Genomic DNA, 25,075 nt, shown 5'->3' with positions numbered 1-25,075 from the left:
GTGATGTTGTCTGATTTGATCTCATCTGGGACAGACGTACAAATGCTCAGTTAAGTGTGTGGACAAGTCATTTTGATTTAGTGATCCACTCTTAATATTAGATTCAGGCATTGTGTGCTGTTTTTTTTTGTTTTTTTTAGTGTGTGTTTGTGTGTGTGAGCCCGGCTGGTTTGCGGGCACTCAACCTCTGTATGCCATAACAAGTCCAACGCTATCAGGCAAATGACTTTAACCTTTTGACACCTACTCTGTTATTTGTCAAAACACGTGGTGTGGAAAACTAACAGCGGTGTTACACAGCCAGCCTCTGATGATTTACATGCCACACTGCAGAGTCGGATGCTGGAAACAATTCTGTTTTGTCACTGTAGATTAGATCAAATTAGGTAAATTTATCATCGATTTCCCTCCATATACAAAACTTAGCAGTAGAGATTTAATTTTTCTGTCCCAAACAAACACACACACACACACACACACACACTAATGTTTAATAAATGTGTGCTAAATTAGTACGTACACTTCAGGTGCTAATATGTACATTTTAGGTGTTAATATGTACATTTTAGGTGCTAATATGTACATTTCAGGTGGTAATATGTACATTATAGGTGCTAATATGAACATTTCAGGTGCTAATATGTACATTTTAGGCGCTAATATGTACATTTTAGGTGCTAATATGAACATTTCAGGTGCTAATATGTACATTTTAGGCGCTAATATGTACATTTTAGGTGCTAATATGTACATTTCAGGTGTTAATATTGACATTTTAGGTGCTAATATGTCCATTTCAGGTGCTAATATGTACGTTTCAGGTGCTAATATGTACATTTTAGGTGCTAATATGTACATTTTAGGTGCTAATATGTACATTTTAGGTGCTAATATGTACCATTAAGGTACCAATATGCAGCCTTTAGGTACAAAAGTGAATCTTTTGAAAGGGTACAGCCCCAGTGACCGCTTTTATACCTTTTTTTCTGAGAGTGTATAGCCATTGAATATGTGCAAGAAATAATCCATTCTATTGACTTAAAGCTACCCAGTCAGATTGGAACTGCTCTTGCCATTTCTGTGTGCAGTATTCATGCTTTCGGACACTATTTTTCTAATGACCCTGCTCTTTAGGACAGGTACACTCAGTCCAGCTCTCATTTAAAATCCGTTTGTGAATAAGCACCTCTCACTCATGTGATATTTATACCCACATGCTGCTCTTTCTGCCACGGCCATTAAAACCAGATCTCTGATCACATTAAATTTCCATTAGCCTCTATGTCGTTAGCGCACATGCGCTAGCATCTAATGAAGTCTCCTGGACCAGTCATGATGACCAGTGCATGTTCCTTGATGGAAGAAAGCCACTTCAGAATCTCTGGTTGTCATGGCAGCATTAAACAGGGGAAATTTCAGCCTGTGTTATTGTCCTCATTTGCCACCTTTGTGCAGCAACTCTGTTTTCCAAATCGCCTTGCTAAATGTTCCACTGAATCTGAGGTTTAGGTTTGGTGTGGTTGCTGTTTTGGAAGGAAAATCTTGTGTTTTGGGGGAGATCAAGATCTGGAGAAGTTTTGAGAGAGAGGACCAACTGCTGCCCATCCACTGGGGTTTTGTCCTATATGTCAATGAATAGCAGTTGATCCTCATGCCATTTAAATAGCGATTCCTCTCGAAACATTACAGTAGATCCACCACATCTACAGACTCATAATTTGAAAATGCCATCATAGAGGAAAAGAGGAAGAGAAAATCTCTAGAGGAGATTCTTTGCATTGTGTTCATGACTTGCAACTTTCTGAAGTGTTTCTGTTCTTCTTTCACTCTTAATTTTGTCATGAGGTTCCTTTCCTGTCAGATCACCAGACTGTGTATTTGTGATGTAGGTGAAAACATGAAATATACAGTAGAGCCCTACACCTGCAAAAAACTGCTTGGTAACCGTGATTTTGCCAAGTAAAACATGTTCCTGGATCAACATATTTTAGTCCTAATCCTAGCCGTACCCCTAAACCTAACCCTACCCTTAAGTTATCCTTAAAATCAGTGTGGTGGTACCACCAAAGGTAAATGATAGAATAAAATCCTAAAATAAATTGGATCATCATATAAAGCAATTGTATCTCTTCGCAAGACTTGGGCCCCGTTTACACGAAGGGAAAACGCAGATATTTTCCTGCGGTTTGGCCTCTCATTTACACGAAAACCCAGTTTTTATCACATAAAACGATTGTTTCTAAAAACTCAGGCCAAAGTGGAGATTTCTGAAAACGCCGGTTATGTGGTGCCGTGTCAACTGGGAGAACCAGCGTTTTAGGTTCTCTCTTGTCGATTCGGAGGATTCTGATTGGCTTGCATGGCTTTATCCTTCTCCCTAAACCGCCGCCCATTGGTTTGGCATAGATATGATGGCGCTCGACGGGTGTGTGAACGATGTTATTATTGAAAACGGAGAGGGGGGGAATATTGGTTTCTCTAAATACCTGGCTTTGTGTAAACGTGGCCTTGGATTAAACTGCTCAATTCATGGATTTTTTCTTATCACCTTTTTTAATAACCTTTTTGGAAGTTTTGTTCACCTGGACTTTCAACCTCTCCGGTTTCAAGAAAATATCTTCATTTGTGTTTTGAAAATTCTTATGCACGTTAAGACCCCCATGTTTCACCCCAAGTTCTCTTTGGGTTTCTTTCTTTTTGTTTGTTTTCTGACGACAAGACATCCAGTGCAAAACACGCCGCTTCGGTAGCCATTGTTTGTTTATGCGCACATCTATCAGTCGATAGTTCTGCCTACTCAATGACATCACACGTCGTTAAAGATGGCAAGTGATAATTTGTCGGGAAGCAACGTGTAGTCTGACTTTTTTTCTAGACGACGACACAATGCCTATCCGTGACTATCGCAATAGATAAAAGCATTGTGTAGTCTGAACCCAGCATTATGAGTTTGAAACGACTTCCAAACCTCTAGCTGAACACAAAGGAAGATATTTGGATGAATAATTTAATCAAACAGATCTCATTCCCCATTGACTATTTTTTCCTACTATGGTTGTCAATGGGGAATGAGATCTGTTTGATTAAAACATTCTTCCAAATATCTTCCTTTGTGTTCAACTAGAGGTTTAGAACAACATGAGGGTGAGTAAATACTGACAGAATTTTCATTTTTGGGTGAACTAACCCTTTAAAGGGTAAATATTACTACTCTGAGGTACTAATATGTCTCTTTCAAGGGCTGGATACGGTACAGTATTGTCCGTTTAAGGCTATTGCCTCAGTGACAAGGTACAATTTTTGCACATTTTCTTTCTGTGTAACCAGGCATGATGTGATAAGCTTCTCTTTCACTGAATCTGTTTTGTCCCAGGCATCTGTGACCGCTGTAAGTGACAATTTATCAGTAGCTTGATTTCAATACTGATGTGATGTTGATTTGCACAGTCAGTGAAATCTCATTGGTCTAAAATCTCACTCACTTATTGGTTGTGATTGTGTTTTGTCATGCAGCGTTAGCTTTTTCAGTGTGGGCAGACTAGTTACTTGTGACTGGAAACTTTTCATGTGTTTGGACACGGTGTTAATCTCATGTACCAGTTGAAACCAAGCATAATTATCTCTGGTAATGATTTTCCTAAAGTATGCAAAGAAGTCACTCGGCTCAACAGTGCTCTTGTGTTCGAGGCCGCTTTGCATTCACTCAGTCCACAGTTGAGGAAACAGCACCTGCAACCACTCTTTTTAGCTTCAAGCTAAATATTTTCTATTTTGAGGTCTTCCATCCTTGGTGGACTTCTCGAACACCATCTAACCTGAGGAATTCTGGGACAGGGTTGGATGGAGGGGGGTCCTATTTGTGGTTAATTAAGTAACAGTTGTTATCTGATCCCTCATGTACTGATGTCCGCTCCATTTATTGCTCCGGATGAGGGTAGGATAAATCTGAATGTGTGGTTAGACCAAGCGGTTCAACCTATAAACATCTGTGGTGAGTCAGCATCCAGAAATCCCCCAGATGATGGTGCAGAATGGGATGGTGTTATAATTGGTGATTAATTGAGGTGGTTAAGTATGTGATGCAATGCAAGACACTATAGAGTTTCCATTCTTAGGGTTTAGATGAGCCCTCTAGAGATATGGAGCAAGTTTAGGCTCTCACGGACACACAGATCATGCTGAACTTAGTTTAACCCTCTGGTGCTCTTCGGTCACTTTTGACCAAGTGTGACTCCCAAATGAAGAGCAACTGAGGGTTTAAAGTGTTGCTGTTAAAGATACTCTCTCTTTTTCTGAGTTTTGCAGTGTAATACTGCTGGACATTCTGAACTCTGTAACTTTTAATAAATGACTATGCTTGAGTTTGAGTAATTTAAGAAAGTATTTCTAGAAAACAAGTTGTTTGTGACTTTTCGATTAGACAAAGAAAAAAATAAGAATATTTCTTAAGTGATTTAAAATTCATAAATGTTACTGTGATACTAAGAAATTAAATTATATGATTTCCATCTTGAAACACTTGAATAATTTATATTAGTATAATGTTTTATACAAGATATTCAGACATCTGTAATGGAAACATTGAATTGTACTGCATAACAGGAATGACTCATTGTTTGTAGATTTATCAAAAGCTTCTCCATTTTTGTAACTTTTGTATTGCACAGGTGCCGATTTTACAGCTATTTGTTAAAGGAGTAGTTCATTGAGAAAAAAACAACTTTTGCTGATAATTTACTCACCCCCATGTCATCCAAGATGTCCATGTCTTTCTTTCGTCAGTCGAAAAGATATATAATATATAATCTCCATATAATGGACTTCATTGGGAACCAAACGGTTCAAGGTCCAAATGAGAGTTTTTGCAGTTTCAAAGCGCTTTAAACGACACCAGACGATGAATAAGGGTCTTATCTAGTGAAACGATCACTCATTTCAAAAATAAATAAAAAAGTTTAAGTTTTATAAGCACAAATGCTCACCTTGCTCTGTTCTGTGATGCGCGTTCGTGACTCTCCTGTTCAAACACGTTCATCAAAATGAATGAATCTTTTTTCGAGTCATGACTCGCAGGGTCCTACATAAGACCCTTATTCATCGTCTGGTGTCGTTTAAAGCCCTTTGAAGCTGCACTCAAACTCTCATTTGGACCTTGAACCGTTTGGTTCCCATTGAAGTCCATTATATGGAGAAAATCCTGGAATGTTTTCATCAAAAACCTTCATTTCTTAATAAGTTTTTTTAAAAGTGAACTACTCCTTTAAGATTAAAGGAGTATTTTTGGTTATTTTTCCCCTGAATTATACTTGCATGCACATTGCACATGCAACGTTAGCCTGCACACTTTCATACAGTAACAGTTAACTCAAAAATATTTATGTTTTGTGTGGTACGTGCTGCTGGATGTGGGTTAAAGAAGGGAAAGATTTGCGAAGATTGGATTATACATACATTTATTTTGGGTTATATAACAGATTGAGCATAGAGAGAAAGAGAGGGGTGGGGGGAGTTAATCAAGGGTGTGCCTTCAGCCCACTCATCATGACATAACATGCGGAAACCTTTGTCACTGGGCACCCCCTCGCAACTCCACCCTGTTCCTCATGAGTGTCATTCCCATTACAGTGATCCAAAGCAGCGTCTGGGAGTCTCTTAGTGGCCAAGGATTCTTTCCGAAACCGCACCGGTTCTCGCTTCACAGCGAGGCATTATATTCAAAGCAAACCGGTGTTTGCTCATGCTTTGTAATGGAGTTATGCGGTTGAAACACACCACACCAATCCGTTTTGCTTTTAGATGCTGTTTTTGTATGTGTGTAGTATATGCCATGGCTGTGTGACTTTTAAGGTAGATCTCATTCACCTTAGAGCACATAAAAACACACACACTCAGTACAAACTCTCCTGGCTTGTCTTATATAATAATCAGTAATTGCATTCTAAAATTGGGTATATTTTCAGTGTGCATATCCCTCCCACACACAGAGCAGATGATATTAAATGTTTGCTGTACTTGTAAGATGTGAGAAGGAATGATAGGTTTTTTTTGTTGCATACCAATATTATATTTAATATGACATATATACTATTGTATTCCCTAATATTATTGATTTAGGGATACAGCAATATCCACCTCTAAAAACTGCAATAGTCTTGACTTGTATACTTAAACCTTGATATTATTTTTTCCCAGTGTCGATCAAAATTCAAATATTGGTTGATATTTTCACCACTGTCTTTAGTATTGATAATATTTGGATTAAAAAAATACTTATTGTACATTCGACGTTCTTTGTTTTTTAAAGCTGTATTTTGAAATGCCACTTCACCCCTGTCCTGAATTGTACCATAATGTATGTGTATTGCGATTCGGATTACTGTGTGGCTAAAATGGATATCTTTTTCTGTTTCAGATAAAATAGAGGAAGCACAGAAGGAGCTCAAAGACCCAAAAGTTGGACACAAAGGTATGATTCATCATATAAAATATCATTTCTGTGACTGTTCCTTACAAATAACGTCCACTGGAAGCTTTTCTCTCCGCCCCCTCCTCAATACCAGAACATCCAGTACCTAAGCTGTTTCATTCTCTCAGAGAGGTACGAGCACGTCTGTTGCTTTAAAGAGGAATTGCAGGGTCTTTGTGCCGCAGTTGAATCGCTCTGCTCATTAAGTTTTCAAGGTAGATGCTATTCTGTGCGGAATCCACGAAAAAAAAAAAATGTTCCATACTTTATTCTGCTATTTTTCTGCCACACCCTTTGCTTGTACTGGACTGTATGTGTACTGAGGTTATCTGGTCTGCTTTCAATGGTGCATTGGATGTTCTGGGGGTTTCCTGAAGTTCCAGCACCTCTGTTGGCTTTCACGGCTGTGTCACACTTTACGCCATGTCTTTGGTTTAACCAGAAAACATGTGGAGCTGTGTTTCACTAGCATACATGGAAAAACAGCAGAGCTGATGCGGGCTGGAATGGGAAAGTTTTATAGATTATGTAAAAGCAAAAAATGTGAAAACCTGGCCCAATGGTATTGTTATGGATTTTTTTTAAGCACATTGTACGATGTAAATAAATTGAATCCTTTGTTATCATGTAACTATAATATGACCATCATTGAATGAAGGATTCATTTTAAATATGAGGTTATTCATAATCAGGATTTAGAGCCAGACCGATTTATCGGCAGGCCGATATTAGGCATTTTCCAAACTATCGGTATCGGCAGTTATAATGGCCGATAAATGAATATTTCGAAAATAAAATAAAAACGGACTAAACACGCTTAAACCATGTCATGAGTCTTGGAGTTGTATAGTTTGTCCACCAGAGGGCACTCTACACCGTCCCTGTTGGCAACACTTGTGTATAACGCGCCACACATCTTGCAACCTGCTGATCCAGGGACTAAGTATTATTTTATTTATTTATTTCTTTTTAAAATGCATCATCATATTATTTTAATTAAAATAACAACAAATAACTAATGTTAGGGAAATCTGTTAATGTTTTGTTGCGCGTTTCTGAAATATTATTTTTTTTTTTTAAATATCGGCCGATATATCGGATTTTAAAACCAACAAATATTTGTTTCAGTATCAGCCTTCAAAATCCTTTAGCGGTGGGGCTCTATTAGGTTTACCCTGGCCTTATTTTTCATGTTGGGATGCGTTACATCAGAATGCAACTGGTTCAATAACACATAAATCCCTTCTCAAAATACCACAGGCAGTCATCTCCGTGTTAATCCCGAATCTGTTAAAGGCGGTTAATTAGCTCAGACCTCATAGATGTCCTCATATCCTCTTTCTATGTTCTCTAGAAACATGTAAGGAAGTTGTCTTATTAAGGTATAAACAAGAAAAAGGTTAGATTGAAGTCTTGGTGAAATCCTAAACAGGCTATTTGAATTTCTGGGGAACTTCGAAGGCATCCAGGAATTGATGACTTTGTAGGTCTAATGCTAACCACTTCTCTCCACCAACCATGCCAAGCAAAGTAAAGAAGGGAAACCCTAATAAGTGCAGGGTTGCCACAGATGTTCAGGCATGGTTATGTGTTTTGTAACTACTTGGCGCCAGGCACACAAAGAGCCTTCAGTATAACTTTAAAACCACAGGGAATCCAAACACAGCAAATGCGGTAAACTCTGCCCATCAGTGTGCGTAATTGTAAAACAAGTTTTAGTTGTGTATGCTCTACGGCAGGTTTCCTTTTCCAAATTAATAGTGATTTGTTTTCTGCAAGATGTTGACTTAGGTGCTCGTTCAATCTTGGGACAGATTTCACGAATTCACACGAGCTTATTCATCCACATTTTAAAGGGTTAGTTCACCCAAAAATGAAAATTAAGTCATTAATTACTCACCCCCATGCTGTACCAACCCCGTAAGACCTTCGTTCATCTTCGGAACACAAATAAAGATATTTTTGATTGAATCTGAGAGCTGGATCACTCTTCCATAGGCTTGCTAAGGGACTGGCTCTTGACGGCCCATAAAGTCATTAAAGAAAAGGTTTAAATATTCCATGTGCCTACAGCGACTCAATTATACGTTTATCAAGCGACGAGAATACTTTTTGTGTGAAAAAAACATAAATAACGACTTTATTCCACTATTCCATTACTTCCTTTTGGGCGCATGCGCGAGAACTGAGACGAGGACGTTCTCATTCGTCTACTTCTTGTTACCAGCTGCTCACCGCTTAGGAGTATTACCGCCACCTACCGTATAAAATGATGATCCATATATAAGGCGCTCCGGATTATAAGGAACACTGTCGTTTTTTGAGAAGATTAAAGGCTTTTAAGTGCACCTTATAGTGCGGGAAATACGCTAATTGAAAAGCGTATGTACAGCGCGCATCTTCCTCTGCTTGTAAACAGAAAGTTTTGCGCTTCCAGCTATATCAGCACATCATCTTATACGATAGGTGGCGGTAAAACTCCTAAGCGGTGAGCAGCCAGTAACAAGAAGTAAACGAATGAGAACGTCTTCGTCTCAGTTCTCGCGCATGCGCCCATAAGGAAGTAATGGAATAGTGGAATAAAGTCGTTATTTATGTTTTTTTTTCGCACAAAAAGTATTCTCGTCGCTTGATAAACGTATAATTGAGTCGCTGTAGGCACATGGAATATTTAAACCTTTTCTTTAATGACTTTATGGGCCGTCAAGAGCCAGTCCCTTAGGCATTCTATGGAAGAGTGATCTAGCTCTCAGATTCAATCAAAAATATCTTTATTTGTGTTACGAAGATGAACGAAGGTCTTACGGGGTTGGTACAGCATGGGGGTGAGTAATTAATGACTTAATTTTCATTTTTGGGTGAACTAACCCTTTAAACACCTGCATGCAACTTAGCTCTTATTGTCTTTCTCTGCCAACTGACTGAGAGCTTGTAGAAGAATGTAACAAGGTAAGGCTCATCCTAACTAACACAATTGCAATGTTGAATGAGATGTAGGAGAGCAAGTTAGGGAGGGTTTGGAAAGAGAGAGCGAGAAAGGGATGGTGACAGAGGGTTGAGAAACGGAGAGTGGGTTTTGTACATAATGATGCGTGGGCCTCAGTAGCAGCTCCGGAGATCTTCTAGATTCCAAAACAGTCTCGTCTGTGTGCTAGCTGTCAGAGGTACCCATGCAGCTGATCGTGAACCGGGTTTGCTAAGCAGAGGATTGTATTGGGTTTTTTTTTTTTCCATTGTGAATTGAAGTTCTTTGCCTACACTTCAGGTATGTTTTGGTTAGTCAAGATTTTTGCTGTTGTTGATTTGTCTGTAGATATTTTTGTCTGAATTCCGGGTAATTTGTCCTGTTAAACGTAGAGTTTATGGGTGTTGTTGAAAGTGCAGTCTGGTTGATTTTGTTTTTCTTACGAACTTTGCTTGATGAAAGGTAATGGGGGAGGAAATGAAAGCAGAAAATAACACATGGGTGTTTTGTTTTGAAGATTGACAGGAAAACCTGTGTAATTTGTCTGTTGATGGATTACATAAACGTTGGCTAAATTTGATCGAGAATCTTATGTAGAGCGCACTAATAGAGATTAATTAGCTTTTTCTGGCTGATTTGAGGTGTAGGCTATATGTTATTGTGCTCTGCACCGTACTGCATGGTCAAAACTGTCAACAAGAAAAATATAATTACAGTAACATGTCAACAATTTATTACTCAGTTGTTGCAAGTTGTTGTAATAATAAAATCAGTCTGCCGATTTTATCGGCCGATACGAGCCTGTCGCAGATATATCGGTATCAGCGTATATGATGCAGATATGCTGCCGATATGATTTTGTTTGTTTTTACAGAACATTTGAAGCGGATAAAATGCTTGTAAATTGTGTATACGTAGTTTGTCCAGCACTGTTGTCAACCTTGTTAAGTAAAAGGACTTCAGACACAGTGAAAGATGCGCACATATTAGCTTTAACTCCACTGATAAGTTATGAAACATGGCTAGCTAGCTAATGTAGCAAACGAGTATGATAAGCTCGGGGACATTGTTTATGTACTTTATATCATTGCGTCTCACCAGGTGACAACGCGGCGTTAAATCACCATTCAACACTCATGCCACCACAGCACTGCTACTAGTAAGCAACTCACCGTTTAGACACCGGACGCGAGCGGCGTGATGCGACAAAAGACAGATGAACCCATTATAATCAGTGATGTGGTCTACACTGGATGTGAAACAACATCTTGTGGTCCAGCGTATCTAACTCTTTTTGAAGATCCACAAAGATGGTTACGAAACAGTGCCTTTTATCTATAGCATTGGTAATTTCTTCAGTTCGTTCCATAATTGCTGCTGTAGAGGTTGAGTGATTAGGACGAAACCCATTAAATGCATTTAGAAATTTATTCAGTCTAATTTCAAATAACTTCTCCATAATTTTAGAGAACTGTTGAAGTAATGATATTGGTCTATGATTAGAAAAATCTGATTTATTTCCTTTTTTTAAACAATGGAATTACTTTAGCTATTTTCATGCAGTCTGGAAATATCCCTAAAGTAAATAACAAATTACAGATATAGGTAAAAGGCTCAATAATTACATCTATAATTTGCTTTATCAAGAAAAACACTGTTAACATTATCTGGTACTGTGTCACCATTGGTGTTTCCATCTAGAATTTGATGTGATAAAGTAGGGCCAATATTTACAAAGTAATTATTTAATTCATTTACAATTTCAGTTTTTCATATTTCATATTCTAATAAATGATATAATTATTACACTTTATATATGGCCATTCTGCATAAAGAGTAGCATAGTTTCACATTTAGTACATTTTGCTGACTACTTATTTAAAATAGTATAAAAGTACATATGTATGTAATTAAACACGTTTTCATTAAGGTATTATGACTTTTACTTTAGTTCTTCCTCCACTGGTAGAGACTAGAGGAAGACTAATAATAGAAGATAATAAGGTTTTGTCATTGACACTTTTGATATATTTATTGATAAAAGTTGTTTTTATATAATGTGACTAAATTAAAAGACAAAGTCATTAGTGAAGATTATGCAACAGTATTTAGAATATAATATAGATTAGAACATGTAATGCAAACTAGTTTGGTTACAGCTCAAATTTATCATTCTCATTCTATTATTCACCCTGCCTCCATTACATATCTTTGTCACACATGTGTTGGATCACAACATTTGAGTAATCATTGCAAAACATGTGTTTTTATAAATTCAATTTATGTATATTGTGTATTCAATATACAGTACCAGTCAAAAGTTTGTACACATGAATGGGAAAGTGTGTTCAAACTTTTGACTGGTACTGTACTATACTGTAATATAGGTAATATTAGTAATATACTGTATTATAATATACACTTAAAAAATATTGACCGATATATCGATATCTGGCTTTTTTTACTCCCCAATATTGGTATCGTCATTGGCCCCCAAAAATCCATATAGTTCGGGCTCTAATCAAGGATCCTACATTTTGGAAACTCAAATGTTTGGGGTTTTTTCCTCAGCCTTGTGGATGGTCATAAAGCTTGGACTATTTAAATAAGGAATATTTAATGTATTATTTTTCCAATTATTTGAAAAAAATCTCAAAAGGTATTTGGACAGAGTATGGTTGAATGTTGTTTGGGTTGTTCATTCTTTTTTTTTTCTTTTTTTTTTCTACAGACACAAATGAAAGTACTTGCAGAAACTCTGAGGTCATTAAAGGACTGAAGAGGAAAAAAGTTGTGGTACAAAACCAGCTAAAGAAAATACCAAAATCTCCTGTCAAAAAGCAGTCGCAAACCAAGAAGTCAATTTCCCCGAACATCTCTTCGTCCAAGGAAGCCACGCCCTCTTCTTCTTTTTCTAGTGGTCCATCACATGGATTGCCTGGCCCTCAAGATGCCGAAGATGCACCGCAAGAGGCATCTGAATCCAGGACAGTAAAAGTGGAGCACGAGGAGTCATCAACCTCAGAGCCACAGGCTCTCAGTCACAAAAGTTCTGACGAAGAACCTTGTGCTGCTGGGCCTGTGCGGCCAAAAAGCTGGTGTGGCAACAGCAGCAACAAAAACGCATCTCCCTCTCACACAAGTGCTCCCCTTGAGGTATTGCTCAAGGCTATGGAGCCAGATTTCAATACACTGACAGAAAGGAAGAACAGCAGTCCAAAAGGACATCTTGGGAAATCAGTTTCCATTCCTGTCACATATTCAGACTATGCTGTGGCTATGCCTGCTGTTAATTTCAATGTCCATTCACAACCATCATTTATGCCACAATTCAACACAGCCAAACACTTCTACAGCAGTGTGGCATCTACAGGGCAACACACAACACAGCAGTATGTGAATATGTCAGGAAATCGTCAGCAGGACAAACCAGGTTTCCAGAAGAGTTACAGTGTGGGTCCTTCACTTAACTTGACACATGCTCCTGTTCCATCTGGATCAGGTGGTTTCCCTCAAAGCCAGCCCCCCGTTGTTCAAACATGCCAGTCTCTGTCAGCCACAGTTCCCAACTCAATTCAAGTCCCAGTCACACCTGGTTTCAACCCTGTTCAGATGACAACTGTGGTCAATTTTGGTGCAAATCAAGTATCTGATATCTCTGCAAAAGATCAAAAACCAAAAAAGCAAGGGAAGTATGTCTGTGAATACTGTAAAAGAGCTTGTGCCAAGCCAAGTGTGCTTCTAAAACACATACGGTCCCACACAGGAGAGAGACCTTACCCGTGTGTGACTTGTGGCTTTTCATTTAAGACAAAGAGCAACTTATACAAGCATAAGAAGTCTCATGCTCATGCCATTAAACTGGGTTTGATTAAAGACTCCGGAAGTGGATCCCTCTCCCAAGAATCGGACAAAGGTCTGCCAACACATTCTGATGTGGAGGAAAGCGGGGACAGTGATGAAGAAGGTAGTACAGCTGACTTAGACCCGGATTCTTCACAGAGCAGTCTAACAGCATTATCTGAGAGCAGTTTGCAGAGTGCAGGGATGGTACAAGGAAGCCAAGGAGAATCAGAGCATTTGTTGGTATTTGAAACTCTGAAAACATTGGCTACACAGAGAGGATGTGAGCCAAAGGTCACTGCTGCTCTCCCTAAAGTGGTTGTCCACCCTGTAAATGTTTCGCCTTTGCGTGCAGACAGCCCAAGAGTTACAGATTCAGCACCTGAACATGCCACAGCCCAGAGGCAAAGGGATTTCCAGCCAGCAAACCTTCGATCTAATGTAATGGTTCTGTCCTCACTGAAAGAAGTGGATTGCACAAGTCCTCTACAAGATTCAGTTAGTGAGGATGAAGATCAGCATTGTAAATCACCACTGGGAGGCAGCCATGCCCAGCTACAAAGGCAACAAGCAACTGATTACTCTCAACAGCCACAGGGCAAGTGCCTGCTAAGTCCTCGGAGTCTTGGAAGCACTGACTCTGGCTACTTTTCACGTTCTGAGAGTGCAGATCAAGCTATGAGTCCCCCGAGTCCTTTTGTTAAGATTACTCCACCAGCAGAAACCGACATTACTAAAACCCCACAAGTTCCTCCCTCCCCGGTTTTGGCGACTGTCATGCATGTAGCATCTATTGAAAAGCCTCGAGTTCCTTCTGTAGAAATGCGTCCTCCATTAGAAACCAAAGCTCTGTCTCTCGAGGAGCGTATTTCAAAATTGATCTCGGACAACGAGGCTGTTGTGGATGACAAGCAACTAGACAGTGTCAAACCCAGACGGACTTCTCTTTCCAGAAGGGGTAGCATTGATTCCCCTAAATCCTACATATTTAAAGACTCTTTTCAGTTTGATCTAAAACCACCAGTGAGAAGATCTAGTTCCAACTCGGACATACCAAAATCTCCTTTCACTCCTACAGACAAGTCAAAGCCAGTATTTCTTCTTTCTGTACCACCTCAGTATCCAGCCATGGATTGTTTACCAATTACAAGAAGTAATTCAATGCCCACCACACCTGGTCAGTCAGCTCTCTTCCACAATCTAAGCCCTCAACCTCACCCACTAAGGATCTGTCATTCATTTGATGACAAGATTAGCTCACTAAATGATGATGTATTCTCTTCAGCTCCCTCTACTCCAAATTCTGCTGTACATCCTCGTACCCTAGTGAGGCAAATAGCTGTTGAGGATTTGTCCACAAACGATGGTCACGTTCTTATCTCAGTTCATTCCATGGATGAAAGCCATCATGGACCAAGTATTACACATGAGCTGAGAAGTAAGTCTTTTGAGCATGCAACAGAAAGAAACCGAAAACCCCAGCAAAACAAAGGGACAATGTACGAATGCGAGACTTGTCGTAACCGTTACAGAAAACTAGAAAATTTTGAAAATCACAAGAAGTTCTATTGTTCTGAACTGCATGGTCCAAAAAACAAGCCAATGCATGCCAGAGAGATAGAGCCAGAAGTGTTTGGACGTGGAATTCAGCAACCTCTTTTGAACAGAAATGCAGTAATTACTGGCATTGTAGAGCAACCACTCATGGTAAGAAAAAGAAGGAAAATTAAAAGTGTTGGAGATGATGATGACCAATCTCCAACTGAGACCACACCTCCATGTTCAAGAAGTTTTGACTCCTGCCAGGCCTCTACAGATTCGACAGGGCGACCTTATTCTCACCATAACCAAACTTTAAGCAACTCTTCTATTTTAGGACAAATACAAATCATTGGTCGAGCTGCAGAATCCCAAGAGTCAAGGCTGTCTCCAATAAGAGAGGCTCAGATCAGCACACCAAATAAAGAAAGAGCTGACCTCCAGAGACAAGGAAGTGGAACTTCAGTCATTCGACACACCAACTCCCTCAGCAGACCAAATTCTTTTGAAACATCCGAGTCCATTGACAGGTCATCTCCAGTTGATCCTGGGGAAAAGGAAGTAAAGAGCTCTGCAAAAGGCCATACAGAGGCTGTAGTGAATTCTTTCTCACAAAGTTACCATGATAGAATGTCTACACCTAAATGTGCCAGCCAAGGGATGGAGCCTCACGGTAAGCAAACCTTTACCATTGCTAGTGATGGCTCACCTGTGCAACAATCACGGCTTGTGCGACAGAGCAACATTCAAGTCCCTGAAATCTTAGTAACAGAGGAACCAGACAGAGGTCATGAAACTCATGAAAAAGTTGTAGAATCAACAGAGAAACCTGCAGATACATTTAACTGGCCTCAGAGGAGCGAGAGCTTGTCCAAACTGCCGACAGAAAAACTCCCCCCAAAGAAAAAGCGCATCAGGCTTGCTCAAATGGAACACTCTTCTGGTGAATCCAGCTTTGAGTCAAGTCTCTCTCGTAGCCTCAGTAGAGATAGTAGCTTGTCAAGGTGCTCTAGTATTTCAGCCTCTTTTGACAGAGATGACCCACCAAGATCTGACAGCCCATCAAGGGCTGATAGTGTTGGGAAGCCACCAGAAGCTCAAGCGATCCCAGTAGCAAACAACACTCTTGGAGTGCCAGGCATGATGAGACGCGCTACCTCAGAACAGATCAGCTGCACTCAGTCATCAGTGGAAATTTCTTGTGACTACCGTAGCAAATCCTTTGACTGCAGCAGCATGTCACCCAGCAGGCATTTGCCACCAAAACAGACTGCCCTGCCGAAAACTACACAATGTCCTCCAACTACCCAGGTGCCTCTGATTGAAAGAAGAAGAGGGCCTCTAGTACGTCAAATGTCCTTGAAGATTGCACCAGACCCTCAATTAGCAGTGAAACAGCCTCCCCCCATCCAAAGAGTCCCCTTCACCAATGAATGCTCGGGGTCCCAAGCTAGACCAGTAAATCCAAACACATCTGCACTTCTTCAGTCCTTTGTCCTACATTCTGGAGAGGCCCCGCTAACGAAAAATGAGCAAATGGTTCAAAGCATCAACCTTGGAAGCCAAACCCAACAACCCCAAGTTCACGGCCTTCCTCATCCATGGCATCAGACCTCAAGGGTTGTGGCATGCCACACGCAACCTCTGGTCAATACGGGGACTCCTCAGACAGAAATTCAGAAGAGCTCTGATGAAAAAAATCAGAGGTGCTTTGAACCTAAATACCAAATGAATTGCCCAGTACTGAAAACAGGCCAGACATATACTTTAGCAGGAGTGCAAGGCACGCAGATCACATTGCCAGTCATAACAGTACCAATTGCTAAGGAAATTAAAGTGTCACAGTCAAATGATGGAATGCAAAATGTCTATGTAGCACAACAAGCTTATCAGGCAGTAATCAATAAGCCTCCAATTGTACTGCCTGCTGGGGCACTCGTTGATACAACATCTCAAATAACGCCAGTATCTACAGCTGTACCACAGATTCTAATCACCCACGAGCACACCCTTGCACCTGCATCTGCGGTTTCTAAGGTCAACTTCCCTACGGTACATGCTGGTCACAGTAATTTAAAGATTGTACCAGAAATCCAAGCACACAGGCAACATGGATCTGTTGCTATACAGATGAAAAACAACATGAAAACCACTGACCAAAACCAAACCACTGATAAAAGCATCCTGTCCCTTGGTTCACTGCATTGTACACAAAAACTGGCTTCTGCTAATTTATGCCCACAAGAATCCACTGCCTCGAGCAAACGTATGCTCTCCCCTGCCAACAGCCTGGACATCGCTATGGAAAAGACACAGAAACGGGCTAAAGATGAGCATGGAGCTGCATGTCTCACTGATGGTAGATCTCTAAACTATTTGAACTCAAAGATGTCAGAAATGACCAGGCAGAGGAAGTTAATGCTGGTTAGACAGGTCTGTACCACAGAACCAGTGGATAGCCCAATTGAGACTGATGCCCCAGAACAATTGCCAGAGATTTCTGAAGCTGTAAAGAACACCCAGGCACCAGTGTCTCAGATAACAACAACTGAGGTCAGTGAACAAGATATGGTGAGGAGAACACCTACTACAGATTCTTCACCTGGAGTTCGAAGCTATGCCATGCCAGAGAATTCCACTCTGAAGCCACAAGAAAAACCTGAAGAGCAACGCTGGTCTCCATCGAAATCACCACTGAGGCCTTCGACATTTCAAGGACAAGTGAAGTTAGCATCTTCTGTCTCCGTTGTCAACACCAGAGACAGCCATCGTCTGTCTTTCCCCAGTCTGAAAACAGCTACAACCTTCACCTGGTGTTTTCTCATGAAAAGGAAATCCCTCCATATTCAGCAGACAGACCAGAGGATCTCTGCCTACTCTGCATGGGTAGTAAACCCAAATAATCCCAATCCATTGGGGCTTCCCACCAAAGTGGTCATGTCCTTGTTTGACTCCAAACAGACAACCAAGAAAATACACTACACCCAAGCAAAAACAACAACGTTGAAATCTGACATCTTGACCTACTCTGGGAAGCTGAAGGACATCTTACCAAAAGTAAGAGCATTTTCATTCGACTGATGCTGCTTTATCAGTTAGCTTTTATATTGTTTGCTATTTTTAATGCATTTTTATGGTGCCTGCATGATTAACAAATTGTTGTATTTTGTATTGTTTCAGGTTTTGATTCAGCAAAGATCTGTGCCAATTGAGAAAAGTGGAAAAACAAAACCAGAGACTCAACCAATTAATCAGACCGAGTCAGACAGAGACTCCTCCAAATCTGAACCCCAACGAGTGAAGATCTTTGACGGAGGGTTTGTAAATCTTAACATTTATCTTAACCCACTTTCTAAACATTTAACAGGAAATTGTGTTTTGATGTGCTATTTGTGGTATATTTTCAGTTACAAATCGAATGAGGAGTATGTGTATGTTAGGGGACGTGGAAGAGGAAAATACATCTGTGAGGAATGTGGAATTCGCTGCAAGAAACCTAGCATGCTGCGGAAACACATCCGCACTCATTCGGATATTCGTCCATTTCACTGCACGCACTGCAACTTCTCTTTCAAAACTAAAGGTGGGTTCAGTCTGAAAACTGATTTTAAAGCTGTAATGGGTAAATTACATGGGCTCAATTGAGAATTATTGTTACCATTAATGAAAAATACCATACAATTGCATAAGGAAAAATCTAAACAGGTTTTTAAATTTAAAGGATTAAAAAATTAAAAAAGTTTTTATAAAATGTGTCCAAATTTGAGAACAGTTAGGTAATTTAGATATGTCTTAGGGATGGCTGGAAATTTTTTCTGTGCTTTTTTTTCTTACCTGCTTTTTTTGAAGATTCTGCCTGTTCTCTTAAAAAAAGCCAGTATGATTCATCACTGTTGAACTTCCCACGCTGCACTGCAGAACAGCACACAGTGTCAGACCAGCCCACGTTCCTTTAAGAACTTCTTTATCAGTTACTCACCCATTACATAGAGCTAGTGCTTGGGAACATGTCATGCTTATGTAAACCACTCCCATGGCCTGCATCCACCTCCCACCTGAGTGACCTCTCTGTTCCCTTTATCCACGCAGGGAACCTTACCAAGCACATGAAGTCCAAAGCCCACAGCAAGAAGTGCATGGAAATGGGAGTTTCTGTGGGTATTATTGAGGACCAGGACACAGAAGACTCAGGTAGAAGGTCTTAAACATATTGAATAAGGGGGTTAATTTAATGAGGACCCACACTTTTACTAACCAACTCAGAAAGCAGAAACTATAGTTTTGATTACACCATTACATAGTCATGTTTAATTACATAATCAACCTGACCATTAATAGGTTTACTAATAATATAACCATCTGTTAAATGTGGATTGTCTCTAGCTAGGCTATGTTCTATTGCAGTTATGATCAATGGCAATGCCACGGTCTAATTAGAGAAACTAAACGCAGTCTTTTTCCTTGTTAACTCTTGGTGCATGTGGGCGGCATACACAGCGTTTACCGCGAGGAAATTGCAGCATCTAATTTTAGCAGGAAAGAGAGAGAGAGAGAGAGAAGCTGTGAGCTTTCTCTGGTCTCAGTTACAGAGAGCATATTTGTTTTCCTCTCACACAGTTCTACACAAGCTGTCAAGCACAGGCTGCATTTGTGGTCTGAGGTGTTAATGTCTTCCCTATATTATGAGAAGGGGTGTTTCTAGACCTATTATTCCTTTTTTTGCTATGCAGAAGGACCAAACATTACTTAAAGATTCCTGAAGAGTAAAGGTCATACTATCCCAGTGGTGAAATAATTTTGTGCATCATTTTGAATAAATAAATATATGGCTCTTTTATAGCCATACGTTAGGATTAGCTATGTTATATTTTATAATATCCCATTTCCTATTTTTTTTCTCCAAAGGTGATCGAGGAAGAGCAGGAAGTGCTGACAGACAGGACTCGGATGGTGATGACTCTGATGGCCCAGACGATGAAGATAACGATGGAGAAGAGGAAGACGAGGAGGACAGTCAAGCAGAATCTGGCCTCTCTGCAACACCTTCTGTTTCTGCAAGCCCACAGCATTTTCCTGCTAACCAAGCCGACACAGCTCCTAGCTCCCTGCTGGCTCAGATGTCCATCAGCCCGAATCTAACCCCAGCTCCTCAAACTCAGCCTCCTCCAGCTTCAGACTCCCACACCTCAGATACAGAGTCTGTGGCTATGATGAGCCCAGTTTCGTTGGTCAGACAGATGTCAATTTCTGCATCCTGCTCCAGCCCCGGTCCTAGTCCCACATCTTTCACATCCCACCCCGTCCCTGCCTCAGAATCGCAGAACTCTGATACTGACTCCGTACACATGATGAGCCCAGTGTCACCTTGCAGGCAGATGTCCATCGACTACCCTGAATTTGAAGTTCCCCCTAGTCCCCCAGTGCCAGGCAAGGGCGCCAAGCTCGGCCAGGTGAGACCCGTGTCCTCGCAATCATTGTCTTTCTCGTCGTACATCCCTCCCTCTCTACATGTACACCTCACCCCATACCAGTACCCGACCCCATATGCATTCAAATGTCTTGAGTCTCGCATGCCTGGCACGTCAGCAAAACTGCTTTGAATGCATGAAAAGGTGAATAGAATTTTAACTGGTAGTCAGCGACTGCAATTTTGTGTTGTTTGGCAGCGTTGATAAAAGTATTCATAACATTGATTTTTTTTTTTAACAGGATGGAGTGTCGAGCACCATTTCTCAACCTGCAAGTGAGTGCAATGCCAATGTCGACCGTGGTACTCAGACCTCTTCTGACCCTCTTCAGGGACCCCTGCACTTTCCAAATGCAGGTCCGCTCCACGAGTCCAGAGTAGGAGCCACTACTCATCTCTTCAGCCACCTGCCTTTGCACTCCCAACAGCCCCCTCGTTCCCCATACAGCATGGTACCTGTGGGTGGAATTCAGCTTGTTCCTGCTGGCTTGGCTGCTTACTCCACATTTGTACCCATTCAGGCTGGGCCAGTCCAGCTAACCATCCCAGCACTCAGCGTGATTCACCGGCAGACTGGCAGCCCTCTCCCAGCCCCAAATACCTCACCCCGGCCAGATGGCTCTCCGACCCAGCCGCTGGTAGTCCAGGAGCCAGTCAGTAGTGTACTGCCTTGTTTCCCTCTGGGCCAGGTGGCAGGGCTTCAGACACTTGGTGCTCCCCAGACTGCCCTGCAGCCTATGGGTTTGGAGACCTTGAGTGTTGTGGGTTTAGCCAACTCCACCCAGCTGATGCCTCAACAGAGTCTGCCATTAAATGCCACCCTAGGGGTGCAGGTGTTGGCAGCTAGCCCCACCCCTCAGTGCAGCACTGCTTCCCCAGCACAAATCCCTGGCCTGCAGTTTCTCAATATTGCCCTGCCAGCCCTAATACCATCCCTAAGCCCTCTCTCAGCTCTCAGCCCACTCCCTGCAGCCCAGGACAAGCCACGTAGCCCTGGGGGTGTAGTGTCTGCACCTCCACCAGCACAGGTTGCAGAATCACTACCAGCAACTATTTCCTCAGCCAGTCATTCAACAGCCAATCCAGGAGATGATCCTACAAAAGCAAAGCCATCCATAGAGGCGAAGCAGGTCTCTCAAAACAGCACTAGTGCTGGATCTAAGGATACAGGGCGCTCAGAGAAGACTACAGCCATGGTGGAAAAACCAAAAACACCACCACAACCATCTTCGTTCTCCTCCCCCTCATCCTCTAATGAGAAAGGCTGTGATCTTGCAGACAAGGCAACAGCAGGTGGGGCTAGTGAAGTGAAACCACGTCAACCTGTCTCTAGACAAACAGTGACTGATGACTACAATGAAGCCTCCAGCGATGATGAGGACAGACTTGTCATAGCTACCTGAGAGTCCCAATAAAAGCTCATTCTTTTCTGCCTATGAATTTCCCTCTTTCTCTTTCCACCTCTTTCTCCCTCATTTTTTGTAAAACTGTGTCACTTTGTAAAACTGAAACACTTTCAGGGGGTTCGCAGCTCTGCAAGCCTTCTCTAAAAGCACATTTTCTGACAGTCATATTGTATGTGCAATCATAAATGATGACCAATTATTTTATTTTGTACTCTTTTGTCAGCACCAGACAGTTATTTTCTTTTTGTACATGTTGTATAGACAATTGTGCCTTTTGGAGTTTCACGTTTAGAAACCTGTATATAATATCTTATAAATCTACAGTAGTAGTTGCCTATTAAGTTGATATGGAAATTAAAGAAGAATAGATGAAATTTGTTTTATTTTTAAATGTTTTCATTTTGAAAAGTTTTATGTCTATCGTAAAATTGATGGGGAAATTAATGTTGTACTCATATATAAACATTTCTATGGCTTTTGGGGGTCAGTGTTCCTGTGCACAGATGTTGTGGTCAAGTATTTATTATATTACACCTGGTGCCCATTTTGAACTCCATAAGTCCATAGGTATGAGTAAAATGGTGGCTTTACATTTGCTGTATCTATAATATCGACAGTATCAGTAAAACCTTGTTTACAAGTGCAGAAACGCCTCTGAAGTCTTCTTTTTTTCTTCTTTAACCGGTGTAATTAATCTGATTTGCTGTCTTTCTCTCCTTTAATCAACCGGTAGAAAGGGTTGTTTCTGGGGCTCTCCAAGGCACTAGAATTATTCAGCAGTTCAAATCACTAATGAGGAGCTTGGAGAGGGCAGCAAATGACGTCACCAATCAGCTCCTTCGCGAGGATTATTGACTGTGACATTGTCCTTGCCTCAAGAGGCTTGTAGCAAAAGATCTCATTACAGCCCCGGAATGACTCATTCAATTGACAGTATTTTCCATCTGCCAAGACTGTGAATCAGTAGCGTCACCTGCTGGACGGGTTGTGTCACTGCAGGCAAAGCAGAGGAGTACAGGGTGCATCATGCAGGAAGGTGGGGTGGGGGAATATGTTGCTTAGTTACCCAGCCCACAGAAGAACATAAGTGTGGGTGAGACTCTATCGAAACAGTTTTGAACATTTCAGTCAGTCCAAACCTATAGTGAATTTAGTCAAAGTGAGAGTAGAACATCCGAATCTCTTGTGTATACTAGACTATTCTGCATCCAATAGAAATGTCATTCCATGATTTGACTATAATCTAAATCAAACATTCCACTTCATTCTGACCAGAATGTTTTACTTTCATTGGTACATTTTCTAATCTCAATGCATGTTTACAATAAAGAAATGCGTGTTAACATCAGTGCTGTTTCTACATATATATAACAAAGAAAAAGTATCATCGTTACGACCTGTATGTACAGCTGAGTATTACCTTGACTATGCGTGCAATGTCAGAATATTTGGAAAACTATTACTGTATTCATGCCACCCATGCCTGAGGAGAGCTCAGAGCAACATTGGAACAGAGAACTGCATTTTTCCATAATTGTCCTTAATGCAGCATCCATATGCATCTGATCTTAATAGATTGCTTTTATTGTTGTCTTAATTCTCTGTCTTAGATGGAGCAAGCATGAACAAGCTACACCTATGAAGTCTTCGTGCTGTGAAATTTAAAGGGACAGTTCAGACAAAAAAGGTAATTCTGTCATTGCTTTCTTACCCTCATGTCGTTATAAAGACTTTCGTTCATCTTCGGAACACAAATAAAGAACTTTTTGATTAAGTCTGAGAGCTTTGTGTACTCTTCAGTGACAGCTTTGCAACTACGACTTTGATGCTTCAAAAAGTGCATAAAGAGATCGTAAAACTAAGCCTAAATGAATCGAGTGGTTTAGTCCTGAAGAGACATGACCGCTTTATATAATGTACATTGAATTTAGGCTTTTATTCACATAAACATTGATTAGCGCACATAAACAGAAGCTCAACCGAACATGCTTGATGCGCCGAGAACATAGAGAATGAGACTCAGTGGTTCTTCATATCAAGTGAACATGCTTGAGCTTCCGTTTATCATAACTGATGTGTAAGTTGATGAATTTGTATAAAAGCCTTAATTCGATGTTCATCTTATAGAGCAATGTCTCTTCAGAAAATTTGGACAAAACCGGATTTGTTTTATGCATCAAAGTGGTAGTTGCGTAACTGCCAATGGAGGGAAAGAAATCTCTCAGATTTCATCAAACAGATCTTCATTTGTGTTCTGAAGATAAACAAAAGTCATACTGGTATGGAACGACATGAGGGTGAGTAATTGAAGAGTTCAGATGCAAAAGCCTCTAAGTGCCATTTGAAATTTTCTTCTAGAATGATCATTTTTATCAAGCTTGTATATTTAAGTTCAGTGATTTCACTTAAATGGCAATGATAATTACCTATTAATTGTTATTTAAGTGAAATTACTGAACTTAAATATACAAGTTTGATAAAAATCATCATTAAAGAAGAAAATTTCAAATGGCATTTAGAGGCTTTTGCATCTGAACTCTTCAATTATTGACAGAATTTCCATTTTTGGGTGAGCTATCCTTTTAATACATTTTGGAGGGGTGGATGAGGGTTGGGTGATGAGCACAAACTGGCACGAGTTTCCATTAACATTGGCATAGAGTTTTCCATTGGGCAGGTACAGATCTGGAGGCTAAGTTTGCTATCATTCACCCATTTACTGAGACCTTTTAAACCCACATGGATTGCAGGGAAACCCAAATTATTCTAAATTACTCTTGAAAATCTGAAGCGGTGAAGATTATGTTTTATCTCATTGACATATTCATGTAAATTACAATTACGAACAAATATTTGAACGTAAATATAATACAATCCCTATACTGGTGAATCTCGGCATCTTTTGTGAGTTATGGATTTTGTAATCGATTTACTAGTTGAAAAGTCTATATTAGTCTACTAAATTGTTCTGAAAAGCCTAGCAGGTTCAACTTACCTCATACAGAGTTATCTCGTAGCGGGATTTTGTTTTCACAACTTATTTAATGAGCATTTCTGTTCTGGGCAATACGAAAACGTTTGAGGGGGAAAAAAAGACTTGACATTTCGATTCACCGAGAAACATTCCGTAAAGCGTAACTAACCCTGATCTACCCTATATTAATATGTAATACAAAGAATTTGAAGAATATATTACTTACATTTATTAGTCAGAATACGAATAGTTACATAGGCCTACATCCTCCTGTCCTGACTGACTTTTTTGTGTTGGAAATCTCTTTTGACGTCTCAGTAGATTTGCGCGCGTAGTCTGTACTCGCGCGCCCTCTACTGCCCTGTATGAAAACTGCTCGTTTAAGTCATCTTTCTTACCATAAAAACTTGGCACC

The 25,075-nt window shown here is 40.5% G+C and overlaps 1 protein-coding gene across 4 annotated transcripts in view; it reads left to right on the top strand.

Moving 5' to 3' along the window:
• The window catches only part of hivep1 (HIVEP zinc finger 1), an 84,219-nt gene extending 61,884 nt beyond the window's left edge, over positions 1-22,335 (top strand). For all 4 annotated transcript variants that reach the window (XM_089123299.1, XM_089123298.1, XM_039681396.2 and 1 more), the window contains 7 exons: positions 6,413-6,466; positions 12,163-17,870; positions 17,994-18,130; positions 18,221-18,396; positions 18,903-19,004; positions 19,719-20,263; positions 20,523-22,335. In XM_089123299.1, coding sequence (XP_088979425.1) covers positions 6,413-6,466; positions 12,163-17,870; positions 17,994-18,130; positions 18,221-18,396; positions 18,903-19,004; positions 19,719-20,263; positions 20,523-21,683 — 7,883 coding nt within the window. In that variant the 3' untranslated portion in view covers positions 21,684-22,335. The remainder of the gene's footprint in view (positions 1-6,412; positions 6,467-12,162; positions 17,871-17,993; positions 18,131-18,220; positions 18,397-18,902; positions 19,005-19,718; positions 20,264-20,522) is intronic.
• The last annotated feature ends 2,740 nt before the right edge of the window (positions 22,336-25,075 follow it).

This window comes from Pimephales promelas, chromosome 18, assembly GCF_988280905.1.
Source record: "Pimephales promelas chromosome 18, fPimPro1.hap1.1, whole genome shotgun sequence".
Classification (NCBI taxonomy): Eukaryota; Metazoa; Chordata; class Actinopteri; order Cypriniformes; family Leuciscidae; genus Pimephales; species Pimephales promelas.
The sequence above is the reverse complement of the archived record's forward strand: the minus strand, read 5'-3'. Positions and strand labels throughout refer to the sequence as shown.